Below are 22529 nucleotides of genomic sequence, written 5' to 3' on the forward strand. Positions count from 1 at the left end.
TGTAGGATTATTTTTCAAAAATAAATGCATACTTTTTTTGGAAATTACCGCCGGCCTCTACCATTATGCAAATAGCTGTAACAGACATGAATCTCCATTGGTGACACAAAAACAAAAAAATTATTGAAACCTTTTGTTATGATTTTTTCAACATTTTCCAAAAGTTATGTGTGCTTCCAGTGTTAAGACTTTGTGTAAGATAAATCGGTCTATATTTTAAACCCGCTCCACATATCCATTCCTCAAGAAATCCCGCACACAAGATCCATGATCTCTATATCTTGCGATCGAAAATCGTATATTGTGCTCTGTCATCATGAAGGAAGAATTAATTCTTCGACGACCTTGGATTCGACCTTTCTCTTCACAGTCACGCTGCCGTCCTGCCATATTTTGATGTCAGACGTCAGAGATATAAATAGACAAGATGCGCGTTCACTGACCTCGTTACCAAAGTATGCGGCCTGAGCCATATCGCAGAACAGACCAACTTCCACGACACCTGTGAGCATTTTGATTTTTGCCAAAATCTGCAGTAATTGCCATTAGCACAAGCCTGAGGCAGTGGCAGAATTTCTCGCACAGTGGAAGGGTCCTTCATGATCTCTCTGGAGAAAGGCGCATCGATGACGAAATTGCTATTGTCAGTTACCACAGGACCGGCTTTGGCCTTTGCCATACGCAGGGTAGCGTTGGGGGAACCCAAAACATCGCGCAATTTACGCAAAACTTGGGCGTATGCGAATGGCACGACTTCGACTGGAACGCCAGGAGTGAACTGCGAATGATGATTACGACATTCCTCACTTGGAAGACCAGGCACGCACGTTTGTCCCGAGGTACTCCGCGTTTTTGCGATAGTCGGCTACCACAATAAATCTACAGTCCACTGATAAGGGAACTGAGACATCAAATATGATGGACGTACGTATTCGCAGCCTCCGCGAGTACCTTTTCCCGCAAGTGGCAGGCTCCGCCACCTTTAATACAGTTGAGGTCAAGGTCAACTCTGATGATGGTCAAGCTTGACGACTTTTCTGAGGAATCGAAAAAACTCACTCGTCAGCACCATCTATGGTGACGTCGATGGTAGGAAATTGATCAACGTCGCCTAGGTTGAGGTTCGACATGACGATGAGTTCCTTGGACTGGAATCCAGTCGGAATGAACACCCGATCCTTGTTAAGTTCGCGCCCCTGTGCGACGATTCGCTCCACAACATAGGGCACAGTAGATCCTGAAAAAGCGGTAAATAAAAGCCTATCTTAGCTGTAGTATGTGCAAACCAGATCCTATTCCGATAACCTTGCGGCAAAGAATAATAAATTCCAAAAGACAAATGAAGATGAAGCCAGTACTCACCTTATGTTCTGGGAGAATGTGTTTGTCCACAGCAGTGTATGCCGCTAATCGTTTGGACTGCTCAATGGCACTGAGCGTGGTGGTAGCTTTCATGGTGGTCAGCATTCCAGTCGTCTTCTACGAGCAAGATACACACCGATGGGAACAGCTCCAGTCAATACCGGCATGGTGACGGGGCGAGGGACGGGAGTTATTCTGGACCCATCAAAGTCAGCTCGGTTTTCATTCGATAAGCTTCAAGGGATTCCGGGAAGCGATTCGGTGCGGCAACATGATGCGAAACATCAAGCTAGTCCCAAATCGTCCACTCAAAACCGTCTTGGCTCCAAGTTGAACAACTTTCCGAGAAGTCGGAAACTGCGGGTCTAGTGGGTACACAGCAAAGTAGATCACTTACGGAGTCTGTGCGGACGCCAAGTGCGTTTTTGCTGAAGAGAATGGGCGGTGGTGGTCGATAAATATTCGAAATGATGGAGCGCGCGAGGGGTAGCATAGGTACTTATGAGGATTGCATAGATATAAGGACATGCGTGTGCTCGACGGGTCTATTCTCGGTCAGACTGTAACGCTTGTGTTACTCACGCGCCCATCACCAACTTCACTGCTTTCAGTGCGTTTCACGGCAACGCTGAGAACAATTCTGTCTTCTTCTCATTGATTACCATTGGCGTGTTCCACAGCTCGTTTCTGGGAAGTATTTCGCACATACTGGTAGCCTGGATTGTGGAGTTGCGTGGAAAGTCGTGAGCTCTGCCGTCACAGACTCGGAAGCGGTCGCTCAAACATGAGGGCCATTAAAGGTGCGTTCTTGTATTCAACCTCCTTTGAGGTAATTCACAATGCGCAGGGGTGCTTTTAACTTGGTTTGCAGTCATTTTTCGTCTTTCAAAGAAACTATAGACCGATCGTTGGGCACTCACGCTTGCAGTGACTCCGCTGTTAAGCAAATACTACTCACGATGAATGAGAAGGATCCTTTCGTTATTGAGGATTTAGATGATTACCATCTGGTTATCAAGGCAGATGAGGAATATAGAGTGAGGAGGGAGCTCGAAGCTGAGGTATGAATTTTGATGTATCTGGAAATCTATCTGACAAGGAATTGTTGCAGTTGGAGAAGAATACATACAGTCTAGAAACAAACTAGTTTTTCGCCCTCATTCTACAGCATAAGTACTTGCCCTGCTGTGGCCTTAGGTCTGTCTGTGACGCTGCCCATAATCTATCGGATTGGGCTCGACGTTATGGTGGTGCCTTACTGGTTAAGATCTTCTCGAATGAAATACTCAAGGTGCGTCGTTTCTACACTGAAATGCATATCACGGGGACCTGCGTCAGGCAGACGAAAGGAAATATATGACGGGCCGCGAAATCTACCTAATAGCTGATCTTCCCCAGGGAGTTTCATTCAGTTGACATGTGAACAGTGGTCACAAACTTCTCCATCCATACGGTTCACCCATGCCAAATTACAAACAAAACTCTTTCCTTCATCCAGGTGAAATACAAATGTATATGTACGTAACCAGCTCTGGCAGCATCACCCTTCTAACTGCTCGAACCCGGAAACGTGCGCTCTGCGACAAATAAACCATTCAGACACGATGAGGCGTGTTTGTGCAGGGAACTGGACATTTTCTTACCCATATCTTGAATTAGCACTGCGTTACCAGGTATCCAAGGGCTGGCCATACGATTACTAGGCGGCCGAATTCATGCAAGCGAGTTGCTTGCTCTCAGAGGCAATGCCATCCCCAAAACGCACTAATGGCACCGCCACCCTGTTACAATGGCAATTAGAGAGGAGTACACGAGCAGAAGACTGAACCTAATGCGGACCAGAGTTTCCTACGACCCGAGTGAAAAGCGAATTGCGATATCACTCAGGCTGCTGTAAGGTGCCGTATAAGAAGTATCATATAGACATGCAGGCCAGTTATCTACTTCCCATCATGTGGTATCAAGGTATGCTGACATGCGCTGATCTCACATGTTCATTTTGACTGCATCGTCTATATGTTGGTCACAGCCACTAGTGCCGGTGGCTCCTCGGCGCGGAAACCAGCGACAACGACGGAGTCTACTCTGCCTTGGTCTACACTATTACCATGGTCATGTCAACGCGCACACTAACCCCATACCATTCACCACAACGCCACCGCCGCCTTAGGTATAAAATATTGTCATCGTTTGGGACCCGAGCACGCTGCACCGCTATAGACCAAACCCGGACCCGGGGTGCCCAACCCTAAGTTATGGAAGCACCTGAAGTCTTCTAAACCTTCAAGTCAGCAGGCCTAGCCATTATCTAAATTTCGTTATGTAACGATGCTAATGAGTGAGCGGTGCATTTATGAACATAATTTGACTGCAAGTACAGCTGGTTGGCGCCTCTACAAGGTTAAGTTAAGTTAGGCACGAGTCTAGGTTTAGCAAGAACGACGGCATTTTAGAATTGAGCATGCATCAACCATTAGCTTGAGGCTAGTGGTCATCGCCTGTTACTTCGGTTCTAAGATGAGCCGGTTGTCAATTCGCATCTGAGCCGATTTATTCCCAGATTAGGGGGCGATGATCATATCGCTATCAGACCACATCGATCACTCAGTACTAAGTACTTGAAGTATATCTCCCCTTCAAATCGGCTCGCATCGCGTCTCTTTCTTCCCTCAACTTGATTGCAGATTCAAAGGAACACATCATGGACACTGTCCCGGACATCTTGAAAGTGTCCATTCTCGGACGAGAGTCCATCCACTGCGGTTTCCACTTGATCCCATACATTGCACGTACAGTGCTCACCACACTTCCCGCATCTGTCTATGTCCTCGTAACAGACACAAATGTAGCCCAGTTCTACCTCTCTGCCTTCGAAAAAGCTTTCAGTGCAGAGATCAACAAGGTGTGTGTCCTTTCTATCCGCTCATTTCATGTCTTTGTCTTGCATTCCAATCTGACTCCCATTTCAGCTTTCTTCCGCCAAACCGCGTTTCCTCTCCCGTATTATTTTACCTGGAGAGACGACAAAGTCTCGTGAAGGAAAGGCCGATATCGAAGACTTTCTCCTTCTCGAGCGCTGCACTCGTGACACCGTCATCCTCGCTCTTGGTGGAGGTGTCATTGGTGATCTTGTTGGTTTTGTTGCTGCGACCTTGTGAGTGAACCCTATAGGCTTCCTTCCGAGCTATCACATCATTACTATCCATCTTTCTGCGCGATTTCCATCCCATCCTCGACTTTTCATATCCTTCCTGTAATATGCTTGTCTCTGGCCAATACTAACCTTCTTGCAGCATGCGTGGTGTGCGATTTGTTCAGATCCCTACTACGCTTCTTGCAATGGTGGATTCCTCCGTGGGCGGAAAAACTGCCATCGACACCCCTGCTGGCAAGAACCTCATCGGCGCGTTCTGGCAGCCCGAATACATATTCATTGACGCTGCATTCCTTGAGACCCTTCCTGAGCGCGAGTTCAGCAATGGTATGGCTGAGGTTGTCAAGGTCCGCTTGTTCCTAGTTTCCTACAAGTCCACTTTATAACGTGCCCTTAAAGACCGCAGCGATATGGGATGAAACCGAATTTAATTCCCTCGAAAATAACGCTCAATTGATCTACAATGCTATTCGTACGCCTTCCACAGGCTCTGCAGGTCGTCACATTAGCACGCGCTCTACCTCTCAATCTCTCCTCCTCTCCGTCATCCGAGGTAGTATCTACGTCAAATCCCACATCGTCACCATCGATGAACGCGAGACCGGACTCCGTAACCTTGTTAACTTCGGACACACCATTGGCCATGCCATTGAAGCCGTTCTAACGCCACACATGCTCCACGGAGAATGCGTCAGTATCGGTATGATGTTTGAGGCGGAAGTTGCCCGGGGAATGGGCGTATTGAAGCAGGTGGCCGTCGGAAGACTCGTGAGGTGTCTCAGAGCATATGGGTTGCCCGTAAGCTTGGCAGATCAGAGAGTAAGCAGATGCCCTGGTGCTCGCGACCTTAGTGTCGACAGGCTCCTGGATATCATGCGCGTCGATAAGAAAAACTCCGGCCCTCAGAAAAAAGTGGTCATCCTCTCCCGCATTGGAGCCACATACGAGCAGAAAGCGACAGCCGTTGACGATGTAGTCATTGCCAAGGTCCTTTCGGAGGCTGTTACAGTCAAGGTTGATCTCAGTGCTACTTCGCTGGGAACACAACATGTCAAGATGGCGACGCCGGGCAGCAAGAGTATCTCCAACCGTGCTCTAGTGCTGGCTGCGCTTGCGCAGGGCACGTGCAGATTGAAGAACTTATTGCATTCGGATGATACACAAGTGATGATGGCGGCATTGCAAGAGCTCCAGGTCTTACTGTTTCATCTTCATTCATTATTGTTGTTGTTAACTCGCTTTGTATAGGGCGCTTCCTTCACGTGGGAAGATGGAGGTGAAACGCTGGTGGTCACAGGCGGCGCAGGAGCCCTTCAAGTCCCCAAAGCAGGACAGGAAATTTATCTTGGGAATGCAGGCACCGCTGCACGCTTCCTCACCACTGTCTGCACGCTCGTATCTCCCTCCGCCGCTGCCAATTCTGGAACCACCACTGTCATCACAGGCAATGCTCGCATGAAACAGCGGCCTATTGGCCCTCTTGTAGATGCCCTGCGCGCCAACGGATCTGAAATTACCTACAACGAATCCGAGGGCTGCCTACCACTAAGCATCGCGCCCAAAGGACTCCAAGGCGGCGTGATCCGTCTCGCAGCAAGCGTGTCGAGCCAGTACGTCAGCAGTATCCTTCTCTGCGCGCCGTATGCAAGGGAGGCGGTGACTCTCGAACTTGTGGGTGGCGCTGTTATCTCACAGCCATACATCGATATGACAATCGCGATGATGCGCACATTCGGAGTGATTGTCACGCGTGACCCGGGAACCGACGTCTACCGAATTCCTCAGGGCACATACGTGAACCCCGCCCAATACGCGATTGAAAGCGACGCGAGTAGCGCAACGTACCCACTTGCTATTGCTGCCATCACAGGGACAACATGCACGCTCGAGAACATCGGAAGCGGAAGTTTACAGGGCGATGCTCGTTTCGCCGTAGACGTGCTTGCACGCATGGGGTGCGAGGTAGTGCAGACTGCAAATGAGACGACCGTCACTGGTCCGAAGAGGGGCGAGCTGAAAGCGATTGGAGAGGTGGATATGGAGCCGATGACGGATGCGTTTTTGACAGCGTGCGCCCTTGCTGCCGTTGCGCAGGGCGGGGAGGGGAACACGACAAGGATCGTTGGGATTGCGAACCAGAGAGTGAAGGAGTGTAATCGTATCAAGGCAATGATTGATCAATTGGGTGGGTTCTTCGATTGTGTCTAATCGCTGCTCACTCTCATGACTGACTGAACCTTCACAGCCAAATTCGGCGTGCAGACCAAAGAACTGGATGATGGACTCGAGGTGTATGGTCGCCCATTCAACACCCTCACCCGTGGCGCGAGCATACACTGCTATGACGACCACCGTGTCGCGATGGCGTTCAGCGTCTTAAGTACCATCGTGCCCGACACAATCATCGAGGAGAAACGTTGCGTCGAAAAGACATGGCCCAACTGGTGGGATGATTTGGAAAACAAGGTATGATTCACATCTTTCTTCACTCTCCCTCAAGCTTGGTCCTAACATGTACACCCAGATAGGCATCAAAGTTGGGGGCATCGAGCTCCCGCATGCTGAGAGCTCCACCGCTGCTACTTCTGGAACACCCTCCCCTGCAGCCTCTGCATCCGTGATCCTCGTTGGCATGCGCGGTTCAGGCAAGACACACGTCGGAACACTCGCGAGCGTTGCTCTCTCTTGGCCATTCATTGATGCAGACCATTTCTTCGAAGCCAAACACAACATTAGCGTACGCGAGTTCGTACATATCAACGGGTGGCCTGCATTCCGTGCCGCAGAGACGGAGAACTTGAAGCAGATCATTCAAGAGGCTGGAACGGGACACGTGGTCAGCATGGGTGGTGGGATTGTGGAGACGGCTGAAGCCAGGGATATTTTGAGGAACTACGCAAAGACGGGCCCCGTCGTGCATGTCCTGAGGGACATTGAGGAGATCGTGAGCTACCTTGGTGAGGAAAACGCACGTCCTGCGTACGGCGAGCCGATTACCGAGGTATTCAAACGAAGGGAACCATGGTTTATTGAATGCGCCAATTACGATTTCATCAACCATATCACCGTTGACGGCGGCGAGGCAACCAACGCAGAGATTTCTCGTTTCTTCAAGCACATTACAGGCCAGCCGAACCTCGCGGGGAATGTTGCTCCCGGGAAGCGTAGCTACTTCTTGTCGCTCACATATCCCGATGTGGTACCCGCTTTGCGCCACATGCCAGACCTCACAACGGGCGTTGATGCTGTAGAGCTGCGTGTAGATCTACTGCGCGCCCCTGACACACTAGGCTCCATCCCTTCGCAGGCTTACGTTTCCGCACAGGTCGCTTCGCTACGCCGGGCGACAAGTCTCCCAATCATATTCACTGTGCGCACGATAGGCCAGGGCGGCGCGTTCCCGGACAACTCGGAGAAAGACGCGTTTGAGCTCCTTGGGCTTGCACTGCGACTTGGAGTGGAGTATGTTGATGTGGAGATCTCTGCATCTGAGAAGCTCATTACAGAACTCGCCGCTCGCAAGGGATTCTCCCAAATCATCGCATCGTGGCACGACTGGAGTGGAAAGATGAAGTGGAACGAAGATGTCGTGAGAAGCAAGTACGCGCTTGCGAGCCGACTAGGAGACATTGTGAAGATCGTCGGAAAGGCGGACGCTTTGCAGGACAACTTTGCGTTGCATGATTTCGTTACGAGGGCTAACCTGCAGCGGGGCGCGAAACCGATCATTGCGATCAACATGGGCGTGGAGGGTCAGATGTCACGTATACTAAATGCGACTTTGAGCCCCGTGACCCACCCTCTTCTCCCCTCGAAGGCAGCACCTGGCCAGCTTTCCTTTGCGCAGATCCAGAAGGCGCTGAACCTGCTGGGTCAGCTTCCTGCGAGACGCCACTACTTGTTCGGAAATCCCATAGCTCATTCCATGTCCCCGACTCTTCACAACACTGGATTTGAGGTCCTGGGGCTTCCCCACACTTATGAGCTTCTCGAGACAGCTAATGTTGGTGAAGAAATCAAAGCCACCTTGGCTGCTCCTGACTTTGGAGGAGCCTCTGTGACCATTCCCTTCAAACTCGACGTCATACCCCTCCTTGACAAGCTTTCGCCAGCCGCTGAAGCTATCGGGGCCGTGAATACCATTATACCAGTCATCGAAGGAGGAAACCGCATCCTCCGCGGTGACAACACCGACTGGCTCGGCATTCGTGAATCCATCCGCTCTCGTGCACCATCCATCGGTGCACCCGCTGCTGCCCTCGTTATCGGCGCAGGAGGGACTGCCAGAGCCGCCATCTTTGCGCTTCAGTCCTTGGGGGCTCAACGCATCTACCTGTTCAACCGAACTGCAAGCAAGGCGCAAGTGCTTGTCGAAGCGTTCCCTGACGCTCCCGTCAAGCTGATCGAGACGCTTGATGTCTGGCCTGCTGAGGGACCTGCACCAACTGTCATCGTATCCACTGTCCCAGCAAGTGCGACAACCACCGACTGCACTAACCCAGGTGTACTCCTGCCGCTGGCGTTGTTTGACGCGACCGTGAACGGCGTGGTCGTGGATATGGCATACAAACCCGCAGAGACACCTCTTCTCACGCTCGCGAAGAGTGCAGCTCCCAACTGGGCAAGGGTTATGGGAGTTGAGGTGCTCCTAGAGCAGGGTTATGCGCAATTTGAAACTTGGACGGGACAGAGATGTCCGAAGCATGTCGTGTCGAAGAGTGTGTTGGAGAAATATTTTGCAGTTGCCTAGGTGGATTTGTGTCTGTATCTGGATGTTAAAAGGTTGTTGATTAGCTTGGTATCAATACATGTATGTTGTACGATCTAGATGGCTATCGATGCACTTTGTTTCAAAGTTCCGAATTATCTACTACACAGGAGGGAGGGCATTTATCTTCAACCAATCCGGGGTAGAACACTCCTGCACTGTCCCTTCCCCCTTTCCCTCCCGCTTTATTCTCTATTGAGCCTCTGATATCATCAACTCCAAAACGACTGTCTTTCTTTTTGTTCTGGCTAGGGGAGACTAGATCAACTCACTACATTATCAGTATGTTTTGTAGACACTCACTTCTTTTTGCTACGCTGCTCATTATCCTAGTCGTGCCCGTCGTACTCAATACCCGACCCGAGTTCCTTGCGCTTCTTGTCTGGTGCAAAAGGTACGATGCGTAAATGAATAAATGACAAATAAGTTATACCTACCTCCAGTGCCTGGGCCGTCATACCAAGCATATATTATGAAGTCAGTCTTCAGCTCCTCGCGCTTCTTGTCCTCTTCTAAGAGATCACGTTGAAAGTTCGTGTCAAGTTCCCGTCGCTCAACTGAGTGGTACATTGGCATCTGAGTGAATATGATACTGCTGATGATCGTGAATACTCACAAGAACGTTTCGAGATGGCTCCAGGCATAGGTGACGCTGCAGCAAGAATGATGAAAGATGATATAAGTGCGCTCAGGAGTACATGACGCTGCATGTTTAGGGATAAGAGGAGGCGATTACTATTCGTTCGGATGAGAACTTTTTATACATTCTCAGGGGTCCGCTCGATTTTAGCCTCTTCCACCGACGAAGTTCGCACAACACATGGAGCCGAGACCCAGTCTCCGATAAACAGATTTGAGAAAACAGCCGTGATGAGTTGCGTGGCAATTGCCCAGTGACTGATACAAATGAGTCCGCTGCGGCGGAAGCTTCAAGTTCATCGCCATTCGTACTAGGTAACGTTTGGTAGTGTGTGAGGAGCCGCCACGTCGTAACCCATGCATGGATGAAAATTCAAACATGTTGTCATGATTGCCAGCATCTTTTGCAGTCATCAAGTGGAGTTTAGTCTTGCCGATCTACAATTTTCAAGTCCGAAAAATAAGCATGAAAAAGTGAACTCGTGATTTACTGATGACTGACTGGAAGGATAAATCGTGCGCGTGATGGCCAAAGGTTAGATACTTAAGTCTCCACACCTTGTCGGAGCGCTACTGGTGAACATGACATCAAGTTTGCCACAGGTCTCCGAGCAGGACACTTGGAATGGCAGCATGCTAGTGAGCGATGTTTGAGATTCTTCGGAGCACCACGTCAGCCATGCGTTTGAGAATAGTAAGATCTGTACATCGTCTCGTTCTACAGCAAGCTCACATCGGGTGAGAATTTATCGAGACCACCATAATTATGAAGGAAGTTAGCAGGCGATGGCGCACGCACACCAATCAGCGACAACCATTGGGTTTAGTGGCCTCAGGAAACAGAATCATCCAGGAGCAAGTGTCTGGGAAGCGTTTCTGCTGCATCATTCTTGTCCTCTGGCCTAGATATGTAAGCTTCTCTGACATTCTGGATGACATAAACCTACATCTCGCTCGTTTCATGAACTCTATGATAATGCGACAGTTATTATGAACTTCTCGAGACAGCTGATGGCGAAGAAATCATAGCTACCTTGGCTGCTCCTGACTTTGGAGGCGCCTCTGACCATTCCCTTCAAACTCGACGTCATACCTCTGCTTGACAAGCTTTCGCCAGCCACTGAAGCTATCGGGGCCGTGAACACCATTATGCCGGCAATCGAAGGAGGAAACCGCATCCTCCGTGGTGACAACACCGACTGGCTCGGTATTCGTGAATCTATCCGCTCTCGTGCGCCATCTATCGGTGCACCCGCTGCTGCCCTCGTTATCGGCGCAAGAGGAACCGATAGAGCCGCCATTTTTGCGCTTCAGTCCTTGGGGGTTCAACGCATCTACCTGTTCAACTGAACTGCAGGCAAGTCACAAGTGCTCGTCGAAGCGTTCCCTGACGCCCCTGTCAAGCTGATCGAGACGCTTGATGTCTGGCCTGCTGAGGGACCTGCACCAACTGTCATCGTATCCACCGTCCCAGCAAGTGCGACAACTACCGACAGCACTAACCCAGGTGCCGTACTCCTTCCGTTGGCGTTGTTTGACGCGACCGTGAACGGCGTGGTCGTGGACATGGCATACAAACCCGCAGAGACACCTCTTCTCACGCTCGCGAAGAGTGCAGCTCCCAATTGGGCAAGGGTTTTGGGGGTTGAGGTGCTCCTGGAGCAGGGTTGTGCGCAATTTGAAACTTGGATGGGACGCAGATGCCCGAAGCATGTCGTGTTGAAGAGTGTGTTGGAGACATGTTTTGCAGCTGCCTGGGTGGATTTGTATCTGTATCTGGTTGTTAAAAGGTTGTTGATTAGCTTGGTATCAATACATGCATTGGAAGGCTGCGAAGGGGAAAGTTGACGAAGATGGGTTATAAAAGATGAGTGCAAAGATAATTGAGATGAGTGAGAGAAGGCTTGAGACGGAGACTTTCTGTGAGGTTTTCGGTCGTACTTGGAGCGGGGATCTTGGTATAGAATTCGCTGTAGATATCAACTGTACATGGGCTAGTTATAGTCGCGAACCATAAGGGTCCTCGGATGGCTAGGCCGAATGATTAGGTGAAAACGGAGGCAGAGAGTAAGTGGCGTTGAATCCTGACAGGGTGTACTAGTGAGAGCGAGAAAGAAAGTACGAGAAACTGAATGAGTGTCGTACGAAAGGGTTCAGTTTGGACGGAGTGACGAGACTCGCATAACAGTTAACAGTTTTCGGTACGGCAAAAGGAGAATGGGGAAAACAGTAACGAGAGGAAAGATTGAGGGTCAATATCGACGAAGGGTGTCATGTAGGAAGAGACTAAAGACCGTGCTGGTTGTTGACGATAGTGAGGTGAAGGGAAAAGGAGTGCATCAGCGAGTCACGTGGACTGTTGCGAACCTTTTTGAGGTGCGGGCCGTGCGTAGAGGATGGGCAATCCTTACAGTATATGTTGTACGATCTAGATGGCTATCGATTCAAAGTTCCGAATTCTCTACTACACAGGAGGGAGGACATTTATCTTCGACCAATCCGGGGTAGAACACTCCTGCACCGTCCCTTCCCCTTTCCCTCCCGTTTTATTCTCTATTGAGCCTCTGATATCATCAACTCCAAAACGACTGTCTTCTTTCTTTGCTTTCTGGCTAGGGGAGACTATCAGCTCACCACATTTCTCCTCTATCAGTATGTTTTGTAGACACTCACTTCTTTTTGCTACGCTGTGTATTATCCTAGTCGTGCCCGTCGTACTCAATACCCGACCCGAGTTCCTTGCGCTTATTGTGCTCTTCTAGGAGATCACGTTGAAAGTTCGTGTCAAGTTCCCGTCGCTCAACTGAGTGGCACATTGGCATCTGAGTGAATATGGTGATGATCGTGGATACTCACAAGAACGTTTCGAGATGGCTCCAGGCGTGGGTGACGCTGCAGCAAGAATGACGAAAGAGATAAGTGCGCTCAGGAGTACAGAAAGCTGCATGTTTAGGGATAAGAGGAGTGACTACTCGTTCGGATGAGGGCTTTTTATACATTCTCGGGCCCCCGGGGGTCTGCTCGAGTCCACCGACGAAGATTGCACACATGTCCAGATCATGGTAAGCGGATAGCAGCCAGGAGTTGTCGAGAATTTCAAGTTGTAGCACCGCCGCGATACAGCATGATATGGAACCAAGACCCAGTCACCGATAAACAGATTAGAAAAAACAGCCGTGATGAGTTGCGTGGCAATTACCCAGTGACTGGTGCAAATGAGTCCGCTGCAGAAGCTTCATCGCTATAAGTAGGTAACGTTTGGTAGTGTGAGGAGCTTCTACGTCGTAACTGGGGCCCTGGGTCATGATTGCCAGTATCTTTTGTAGTTATCAAGTTTTGCCAATCTACAATGGAAAGATAAATGGAGATGGCCAAAGGTCAGGTACTTAAGGCTTCACACCTTCAAGTACCACGTCAGCCATGCGTTTGGCAATAGTAAGATCTGTACATCGTCTCGTGGGTCGAACAAACTGCATCGAGTCGACATTTCTTGACCTTCCTTTTTTGCAACTTGCCGCCGGGTAATTCCAAAAAAGGAGCGGATACTCCGTGTCCATTAATGTTTCTGTTGTGAACCATCATACCAGGTACGACTCGGATGAGAATTCGTGACAGAGAGCTGAATGATAGGTTTACGATTTTCAACCTGTTTCAATTCTCTGTTGAGCCTCTGATATCATCAACTCCAAAACCAAGAAGGAATGTCTGTCTTCTTTCTGTTTGTTCTGGCTAGGGGAGATTAGATCAACTCACCATATTTCTCATCTATCGGTGTGTTTTGTAGACACTCACTTGTAAGAATATTGCCTATCCTCTACACACGGATTATGACTAGGCGCTGTCCGAGTCCACGTGACTCACCGCATCACTCAGATTCACTCTTCGTATCCGAGCCATGCCGCTTTCTCCTTTGCACTCACTTTTGTTATCTCACCTTGTGCTCAAACTTCACGATCTCCTTGCTTCACCGAGGTATTTTCATCTCGCCATATGCTTCCCATGCTCATTATGGCCTAGTCAAGTATTCGAAAAACGTATATATACTTATACTCCCCATGTACACTCATACCTACAGCGAATCCTATACTCAGACCCCCGCTCCAAGAACCTCAGAAAGTCTCTAGAACGTGTCCGTCTCAAACGTCTCGTTGCTCGTCTCATCATTTGCTCTCGTTTCGTATCCGAGTCTTGCTCGCATTCCCCTTCGAACTCATAGTACAGCCGCCTTACACACTTGTTTTTGCTAGGCTGTTTATTATCCTAGTCGGCCTCGTTATAATCAATACCCGACTCGAGTTCCTTGCGCCTCTTGTCTGGTGCAAAAGGTGCGATGCGTAAATGAATAAATGATAGATATATTATACCCCCACCTCCAGTGCCTGAGCCATACCAAGCATAGTATGGATTGAAGTCAGTGTCCAGCTCCTCCGAGTCGCGCTTCTTGTCCTCTTCTAGGAGATCACGTTGAAAGTTCGTGTCAAGTTCCCGTCGCTCAACTGAGTGGCACATTGGCATCTGACTGAATATGATCATGATCATGGATACTCACAAGAACGTTTCGAGATGGCTCCAGGCGTGGGTGACGCTGCAGTAAGAATGACGAAAGATATAAGTGCGCTCAGGAGTACAGAAAGCTGCATGTTTAGGGATAAGAGGAGCGACTACTCGTTCGGATGAGGACGTTTTATGCATTCTCGGGGGTCCGCTCGATTTCAGCCTCTTCCACCGACTAAGATCGCACACATGTCCAAAACGTGGTGAGCGGATCTCAGCCACGAGTTGTTGAGGTGTAGCACCGTCGCGATACAGCATGCAATATCTGACATGGAGCCAAGACACAGTGACAGGTAAACAGATTCGAGAAAACAGATGTGATGAGTTGCGTGGCAATTGCCCAGTGACTCATACGGATGAGTCCGCAGCAGAAGCTTCATCGCCATCAGTAGGTAATGTTTTGTAGTGTGTGAGGAGCCGCCACGTCGTAAACCCATGCATGGATAGATATTCAAACATGTTGTCATGATTGCCAGCGTATTTTGTAGCCATCAAGTTTTGCAAATCTACAATGTTTGGAAGGATAAATCATCATGGCTAAGTGCTTCAAGTTAGTCACCCCACCTTGTCAGAGCGTTCCTGGTGAACATGTCATATTTGCCACAGGTCGGTGGCAGTCTCCGACCAGGACACTTGGAATGGCATCACGCTAGTGAGCGATGTTTGAGATTCTTCGGAGTACCACGTCAGCCATGCGGTTGAGAATAGCAAGATCTACACAAGTTATGTGATCGTCTCGTTCTACGGCAAGCTCACATGGGTCGAACGAACCTAGGAACAGAGGAAAAGATAACTAGTAGCCCTCAAACATCTTGCGTACTCACACTGTTAATGATTCTGCTGTGAACCCCATGCCAGGAGCCACCATGGTACGACTCGGATACTGAGAATTCGTGACCGCCAACAGAATGTGTTGAGATGTAAGTTTGTTGCCAACAATGTTTACATAATAATAATTTTCGACTTACTTAGTACATAGCTAGGTTGTTTCTTTACGTAATTGTTACAGAATGTTATAGTCAAAATCGTTTATCGTTTATCCTCTAAATTATCCTACTAGTAAGATGGTAATAGTGGAGACGCAAGGCGAACTCAGACTTCGTGCCATGTTAATGTTGCATGTGGAATACATAAACCTCAGTGTTACACAACAACCCTTTGCGGGGAGACTCTATGATAATGCGACAGTTATTCTACTAAGACACCAATAGCCGCTTTCCTCCCACAGTATTCTTGAACAAGTGCAGTGAGCAAGTAAGTGAGCACTATGATATTCCTCATTCCTTATCACCTTTTGGTCTTGGGAGGTTAACCGTATCTGGGTAGCGAGTGACCTCGGTTTCAGCGATATGGATGGAGTTTTTGATGGACCAATCCCAGATTTTGTCGAAGTTCCTGCATCGATGACGGGTGTTGAAGTTAGGGTAAGGGTCCGTCTCTCCTTGAACCCAGTACCATGAGATCATCGTCGTGTCGGCACGGCACATAATATTCTGCCTTATCATTTCGGTGCAGTGATCTGGACCGTAACGATATTCCATAAGCAATAGTGCTTCGAGGCAGAAATAATATTCACCGATATGCGCACGAAGTACTCTTGGGGTGGTTTGGAACACAGGTTCTTTAATGGACTCGTAATACTCCGACTAAGAGGCTTGGCGAAGCAAGTTCTACACTAGTGTGAGCCAAGAATGAACATATTGTCGGTGCAGTATAGCTTACCACGCAATGCAATTGGTGGATGGCTTCCATAAAACCAATGTACTGTCCACCAATTTTTTCTGGATACCTGGCTTTCCAAGGCAATTCTGCCTCGCTTGTGCCTCCTTTTAGTATCTCTTCGCGGGTCATTTGAGTTACTGGGTTTTACGGAGGTGGACAATTTATAATCAGCATAGCGAGACAACAACGCACAATTATTAGCTATCCCATTCCAAGCGGCATCAATTTCTGGCGAAGGAGGACCACGATAGATAGAAGGAAAGTCGAGGGATCCGTTAAACCTTATAAATACGGGCTCGACAGCAACACTTGCTGGAGCTGTGATGGGTTATAAACTGTACTATTCGATGTGATCTTTCCACTTACTGTATATATTAGGTGTGTCGTTGATCAGCTGAGTCGAAGGCGTACGCATCCATAACGCAAAAGAGAGAATCGATGTGCAAATAAGTACGCCATGGGACAACCACAGGCGAAGGGCATGTGACTTGAGACGAGATTCTGCACCGAACCTTTTTGCTGGTTTCTCGTCGTCGTCGACAGTATCTATAGGAGAGTACTGCGAGAAATATTTGATCATGACCTTTGGGTAAGGTAACTCCGTTTATTACTGCCAGTGAATACGAGGGAGAGGGGGAAGAGCTGGGGTTTGGGTTTAAGCTTAGCCTTTAAATTCGTGTGGGATGGGGGCTATCGAAAATATGCTGCACCTGGTCATCTCATACGTAGCGTACATTGTATGGATGTGGATGAATCATGATGCATGAATCACGCGCACGGCCCGCGGTCTGGCCCGGCACTTCATAACCAGCTATGCCTCGACACACGTGGTTGATGCCAGCAGAGAGTACCAGATAGCGTCACAGTTGATGCGCCTATTTGATACAAACACTTCCTTTCGATTCGGAAGTGACTGCGTACTGCCGACGTGGCGGCTATTCAAAACGTTACGCTCCCTGAACGTTATCGTATAGTTGGTGTAACACTAGACACCAACTGAGACAGCTGTCTGCAAGCCGAAGGAATGATGAACCGTTTCGTTCGAGAATGTAAAGATTTTATAATCATTAAACTGAATTTGATGATCAGGGCCGTCACAGAAATCACGGATGTTCTTGATGTGTGAGCATTCGTTCCTAGGATGTCCGGGTGTCAAGCTGCTGACTGAAAGTGTCCATGCCGAGGTATTCTTCCATCAATAATCACCGCCAACTTTGTCACCCTTTTCCTCCTCGTTCACTCGTATTTGTTCCAGTACATGAATGTGTGTTACCGTGGTGATTTTGTTTCGTAGTAGGACAAGAGGGAACGAGCGGACTCGGGCAATTGGACTTCGAGTACTACTTATGCAGAATCATCCTATGGTAATTGTCAAAGTTAGATCTGCCAAATCGTGCCCATAAGCATGCGTAGGATATAAAAGCTGGTTGCCACCTACAGTGTTCCCCCATCCTCAGATATCATCCTATTTACTCTTCAGGATCCCGTATCACCTTGCACAGAAGATGCGTTTCTCCCCCCTCGCCATTGTTGTTGCTTTGACAACATCTATGTTTGTCAGTGCATGTTTGAGCAAGGGACAATCATGCATAATAGACGAAGCTTGCTGCGATAACTTGATTTGTGGCTATGGTAGAGTAAGTATGAGCAGGTCGCTGTGCAACCAGGATTTAACCATATGACTCACCTGCGCCCCTTAGGATGGAAAATTGATTTGCATGCTGCCACCCTAGCCGGTTGAAAATTGAGCTGGCAGCCCGAGCGGCATGTTGCGACAGTGTGTCATGAATTTCTGCTTTCGCTTTGTTATCATGGTTGATGCCGTGCAATACCTAGTTCGGAGTCAATCAGTACAGTTGTTTTTTTTGTACTGCTTGAGTAGATGTGAATTTGGAAAACCTTCCCCTTGAAATCGAGAAAATTCCCTCATTTTCTTAAGATTTTTAATGATTAATATTCTTTTGCTGTTTTATTTGCCTAATAGGGATTTGTAATGACTTGCAGCGGGGTGTGAGGTCGACCAGTCACTAGTCAGATCTCAGCTTCCTGCGAGACGCTACTTCTTGTTCGGAAATCACACAGCTCATTCCATCTCCCTGACTCTTCATAATGCTAAATTTGAGGTCCCCAGGCTCCCCTACACTTTTGAGCAACAGCTGATGAGTTGGTGAAAAACTCAAAAGCCACCTTGGCCACTGCTCCTGACTTCGGAAGCGCCTCAGTTACCATTTTCTTCAAACCCGACGTCATTCTTCTGCTTGACAAGCTTTCACCAGCCACTAAAGCTATCTGGGCTGTGAATACCATGGGACATACCGGTCATCGAAGGAGGAAACCGCATCCTTTTGGGAAACAATACCGACTGGCTCGGTGAATCCATCCGCTCTCATGCACCATCTATTGGTGCACTTGCTGCCGCCCTCATCATCGGCGCGGGACGAGTTCGTTCCGCCAGAGCCGCCATCATTGTGCTTCAGTCCCCGGGGGCTCAACGCATCTACCCACTCAACCGGACTACAAGCAAGGGGCAGGTGCTCATCGAAGCATTCCTCGACATCCCCATCAAGCTGATCGAGATGCTTGATGCTTGGCCTGCTGAAGGACCTGCACCAACTGTCATCGTATCCACCGTTCCAGCGACCGTGACAAATACTAATAGCACTAGTCCGGGATCTGTACTTCTTCCGTCGGCGGTGTTTGACGCGACTGTGAATGGCATGGTTGTGGACATGGCATGCAAACCTGCAGAAACGCCTCTTCTTACGCTTGCAAATGGGCGAGGGGCGAGGGTCATGAAGGTCGAGGTGCTCCTGGAGCATGGTCATGTGCAATTTAAAACTTGGACGAGATGCAGATGGGCCCGAAGCATGTCATGTCGAAGAGTGTGCCTAGGTGGATTTGTGTTTGGATCTTGATGTTAGAGGTTGTTTGGTGTACTCCATATGATCTAGACGGCTATCGATGTAATTTAACGGTATGCAATTTGTTTCAAAGTTTCGAATTCTCTACTACATAGGAAGCAGGGCATTCCTCAATGGTTGGATCTTAATACAGGGTAGAACAGTCCTGCACCGTACCTCCTCTTGTCTTTTATTCTCTGTTGAGCGTCTGATATGATGCACTTCATAATAAAGAAGGAATCTGTTTTATTTCTACATGTTCTTGCTCAGGGAGACTAAATGAATCCACATCTCTATCCTATTGAGGTGTTTTGTAGACACCTTCACTTCTTGTTGCGTCGAATCCATAGCCATATCAATCAGGTTTATATATGCTGCGCTGTTCATTGTCCTAGTTGTCGTAAGCGATACGCGACTCGAGTGCCTTGCGCTTCTTGCCTGTGCAAAAGGTACCATGCGTAAATGAGTAAATAGCAAATAAGTTATACCCCACCTCCAGTGGTTGGGACGTCGTCGTTGTCGTAAGAGATGTGCGACTCAAGTTCCTTGCGCTTCTTGCCTGTGCAAAAGGTACCATGCGTAAATGAGTAAATATAAAATAAGTTATACCCTACCCCCAGTGGTTGGGACGTCGTCGTCGTCGTAAGAGATGTGCGACTCAAGTTCCTTGCGCTTCTTGCCTGTACAAAAGGTACCATGCGTAAATGAGTAAATAGCAAATAAGTTATACCCCACCTCCAGTGGTTGGGACGTCGTCGTTGTCGTAAGAGATGTGCGACTCAAGTTCCTTGCGCTTCTTGCCTGTGCAAAAGGTACCATGCGTAAATGAGTAAATATAAAATAAGTTATACCCTACCCCCAGTGGTTGGGACGTCGTCGTCATCGTAAGAGATGTGCGACTCGAGTTCCTTGCGCTTCTTGCCTGTGCAAAAGGTACCATGCGTAAATGAGTAAATATAAAATAAGTTATACCCTACCCCCAGTGGTTGGGACGTCGTCGTCGTCGTAAGAGATGTGCGACTCAAGTTCCTTGCGCTTCTTGCCTGTGCAAAAGGTACCATGCGTAAATGAGTAAATAGAAAATAAGTTATACCCTACCCCCAGTGGTTGGGACGTCGTCGTCGTCGTAAGAGATGTGCGACTCAAGTTCCTTGCGCTTCTTGCCTGTGCAAAAGGTACCATGCGTAAATGAATAAATCGCAAGTAGTTGATACCCGACCTCCAGTGATAGGGACATCGTCGTCGTCGTAAGAGATGTGCGACTCGAGTTCCTTGCATTTCTTGCCTGTACAAAAGGTACCATGCGTAAATGAATGAATCGCAAGTAGGTTATACCCGACCTCCAGTGATAGGGACGTCGTCGTCGTTGTAAGAGATGTGCGACTCGAGTTCCTTGCGCTTCTTGCTCTCTACTAGGAGATCACGTCGAAAGTTCGTGTCAAGCGTGTTTCGCTCGACTGAGTGGTGCATTGTGGCATCTGAGTGAATATGATACTGCTGATGATCATGAATACTCACAGGAACGTTTCGAGATGGCTCCAGGCGTGGGTGACGCTGTAGCAAGAATGACGAAAGATATAAGCGCGCTCAGGAGCACAGAAAGTTGCATGGTCAGGGATGAGAGTGATGATTCACACTGGAAATCCGAGGGCGCCTTTTATACATTCTCGCAGGGCCACTCCATTTTGGCCTCCTCGACAAACGATCGCACACACACCCACACCATGGCCAGCAGACCTTGGCGAAAAGCTGTCAGAATTTCAAGGTCTAGCACCGCCACGATACAGCATGCAATATCTAACATGGGTGTCTGGACCAAGACCCAGTGGCTGATGAACAGAATAGAGAACACAACCGTAATGAGCAATAGCTCTAACCACTAAGACACTGCCGTGTTGTCCATGTAATGACGAGTTCTGAGTATGATGATCATGCTGAACAAACCACGAGGGGATAAGTCTCCCCTCTCGTAAATACTCGGAACGTCCAAATGGATTGCCCAGTGACTGATGCGAATGAATCTGCCACAGAAACTTCATCGCCATTGGTAGGTAACATTTGGCAGTTTGCGGGGAGCTGCCACGTCGTAGCTGGGTCGTGCATGAATAAAAATTCAAACATGGTGTCATGATTGCCAGCATCTCTTGCAGTCATCAAGTCCAGTTTGGTTTTGCCAATCTACAATGGAAGGATGAATCGTGATGGCTGAAGGTTAGGTACTTGAGTCTCTATACCGTGTTGTCCAAGCGCCACCGGTGTACATGTCATATTTGCCACGGGTCCTACTCCAAGCAGGATACCAGCACGTCAGTGAATGATATTTGAGATTCCTCGTAGCAGCACATCAGCTATACGTTTGATATTAGCAATTTATGTGATAATCTCGTTCTACGGCAAGGCCCAGGTGGGTCGACCGAACCGAGGAACAGGAAAAAAAATATGTCAAAAAGCACCTGGTAATCCTAGAACATCTTGCGCACTTACACAGTCCGTCATCATTGTTTCTGCCGTGGACCTCATGCCAGGGGTCATCATGGTACGAAACGGATACCGACCGCCAACAGAATGTGTTTAGTAAGATATAAGTTTGTTGTCAACTTCAAGCCAAGTCAAACAATGTGTTTATGTAATAATAAATGATTTTCAACTTAGTATATAGGTTATTTCTTTCCGTAATTGTTTTACAGAATCTTGTCATAAATTCAACGGTTGGAAATTGGTTGGAAAAGGCTGCGATTCATCTGCAGTTTGGTGATTTCAGTTATAGTATATTTCGATGAGCTGACGAGGCACTTCTATATATGTAGTACCTGAGTTAAGGGCCATCAGTAGCGTAGTCAGCCAATTGAATATCGTTCAAACGTTCATCGTTCATAAAGTTGCCACCGTGTCTATGACATCTACTACAACAACTGTCCACCCTACCTTCCTATTATCCCTGTCTCACCGCACGGTGGCACGATTCAGCGCCTCGCCGTCATCCATAAATAACAAATACAAACATATATTTGGACCCTGAAGGGGTAAATTAGCCAGAATACAGCGAGGCGGCCCCTCCCGTCCCCGCAGCTTACCTTCTCCTCTTAGGCTGAAACCCCATCAAGGTCGGGAGGTGACAGCCATTTGCGGGGGAGACTACTACATCGAGGTGCGACTTCAACGCGGCGTGTCGTTCAGCTCGCCGCGAATGCAGGTGCCCTGCATGCTCCTGCATGTGTATATTTCCTTTTCAGCTACTCACGTATTGGAACGAGTGCCCTGAAATTACACAAACGAGGAGTGTCATCATTTCCTTTGCAAACCCTGGTAATACTTACGCAAGTAGGTTCCCATCCTGCTTTGCAAAATGTTTAAGGCCATATTCCATCCATCGCATCGTGATCTACTCGAGAACCATCATCGGGTGAGAATTTATTGAGCACACCAGGGT

General features: G+C 48.5%; 9 protein-coding genes across 9 annotated transcripts; 3 read left to right on the forward strand and 6 right to left on the reverse strand.

The window, feature by feature from the left end:
• Window positions 1–33: 33 nt before the first annotated feature.
• On the reverse strand, window positions 34–1918 carry HD556DRAFT_1407460 (ribose 5-phosphate isomerase A-domain-containing protein). The gene is made up of 9 exons (XM_041304049.1): window positions 1499–1918; window positions 1363–1448; window positions 1287–1305; window positions 1060–1237; window positions 929–1009; window positions 828–879; window positions 584–778; window positions 444–530; window positions 34–383 (listed from the first exon to the last, which is right to left on the reverse strand). Exons 1-9 carry the CDS (start codon window positions 1527–1529, stop codon window positions 315–317), a joined length of 798 nt encoding a protein of 265 aa, XP_041155050.1. The 5' UTR covers window positions 1530–1918; the 3' UTR covers window positions 34–314.
• On the forward strand, window positions 1919–2602 carry HD556DRAFT_1407463 (nucleotide excision repair TFIIH subunit). The gene is made up of 4 exons (XM_041304050.1): window positions 1919–2162; window positions 2210–2225; window positions 2291–2423; window positions 2474–2602. Exons 1-4 carry the CDS (start codon window positions 2147–2149, stop codon window positions 2507–2509), a joined length of 201 nt encoding a protein of 66 aa, XP_041155051.1. The 5' UTR covers window positions 1919–2146; the 3' UTR covers window positions 2510–2602.
• Window positions 2603–3720: 1118 nt separating this feature from the next.
• Window positions 3721–9233, forward strand: HD556DRAFT_1298811 (EPSP synthase-domain-containing protein; the record flags this gene model as incomplete). Its single annotated transcript, XM_041299454.1, has 7 exons — window positions 3721–4264; window positions 4332–4516; window positions 4656–4863; window positions 4916–5710; window positions 5765–6701; window positions 6762–6982; window positions 7041–9233. Coding segments are annotated over exons 1-7 (4740 nt in total), but the record flags the coding sequence as incomplete, so codon positions are not given.
• A 179-nt stretch (window positions 9234–9412) lies between these two features.
• HD556DRAFT_936293 (uncharacterized protein) lies at window positions 9413–10309 on the reverse strand. Its single transcript, XM_041312074.1, has 4 exons — window positions 9901–10309; window positions 9722–9841; window positions 9588–9666; window positions 9413–9532 (listed from the first exon to the last, which is right to left on the reverse strand). Exons 1-3 carry the CDS (start codon window positions 9992–9994, stop codon window positions 9614–9616), a joined length of 267 nt encoding a protein of 88 aa, XP_041155053.1. The 5' UTR covers window positions 9995–10309; the 3' UTR covers window positions 9413–9532; window positions 9588–9613.
• A 763-nt stretch (window positions 10310–11072) lies between these two features.
• HD556DRAFT_1448421 (uncharacterized protein) lies at window positions 11073–11787 on the forward strand (the record flags this gene model as incomplete). Its single annotated transcript, XM_041307424.1, has 3 exons — window positions 11073–11246; window positions 11286–11681; window positions 11752–11787. 3 exons carry the CDS (start codon window positions 11073–11075, stop codon window positions 11785–11787), a joined length of 606 nt encoding a protein of 201 aa, XP_041155054.1.
• Window positions 11788–12622: 835 nt separating this feature from the next.
• On the reverse strand, window positions 12623–12870 carry HD556DRAFT_1448422 (uncharacterized protein; the record flags this gene model as incomplete). Its single annotated transcript, XM_041307425.1, has 2 exons — window positions 12623–12726; window positions 12780–12870. 2 exons carry the CDS (start codon window positions 12868–12870, stop codon window positions 12623–12625), a joined length of 195 nt encoding a protein of 64 aa, XP_041155055.1.
• Window positions 12871–14161: 1291 nt separating this feature from the next.
• On the reverse strand, window positions 14162–14892 carry HD556DRAFT_936243 (uncharacterized protein). The gene is made up of 2 exons (XM_041312073.1): window positions 14473–14892; window positions 14162–14419 (listed from the first exon to the last, which is right to left on the reverse strand). Exons 1-2 carry the CDS (start codon window positions 14561–14563, stop codon window positions 14184–14186), a joined length of 327 nt encoding a protein of 108 aa, XP_041155056.1. The 5' UTR covers window positions 14564–14892; the 3' UTR covers window positions 14162–14183.
• An 862-nt stretch (window positions 14893–15754) lies between these two features.
• Window positions 15755–16779, reverse strand: HD556DRAFT_1448424 (uncharacterized protein; the record flags this gene model as incomplete). Its single annotated transcript, XM_041307426.1, has 4 exons — window positions 15755–16123; window positions 16200–16336; window positions 16392–16517; window positions 16566–16779. The coding sequence occupies 4 exons, from the start codon at window positions 16777–16779 to the stop codon at window positions 15755–15757; spliced, it is 846 nt and encodes a 281-aa protein (XP_041155057.1).
• A 2711-nt stretch (window positions 16780–19490) lies between these two features.
• HD556DRAFT_1500981 (uncharacterized protein) lies at window positions 19491–20708 on the reverse strand (the record flags this gene model as incomplete). Its single annotated transcript, XM_041308954.1, has 10 exons — window positions 19491–19537; window positions 19593–19658; window positions 19714–19779; window positions 19835–19900; window positions 19956–20021; window positions 20077–20142; window positions 20198–20263; window positions 20319–20384; window positions 20440–20556; window positions 20618–20708. The coding sequence occupies 10 exons, from the start codon at window positions 20706–20708 to the stop codon at window positions 19491–19493; spliced, it is 717 nt and encodes a 238-aa protein (XP_041155058.1).
• Window positions 20709–22529: the final 1821 nt, after the last annotated feature.

This window comes from Suillus plorans, assembly GCF_016647745.1.
Source record: "Suillus plorans strain S12 chromosome Unknown HD556scaffold_75, whole genome shotgun sequence".
NCBI classification, from domain to species: Eukaryota; Fungi; Basidiomycota; class Agaricomycetes; order Boletales; family Suillaceae; genus Suillus; species Suillus plorans.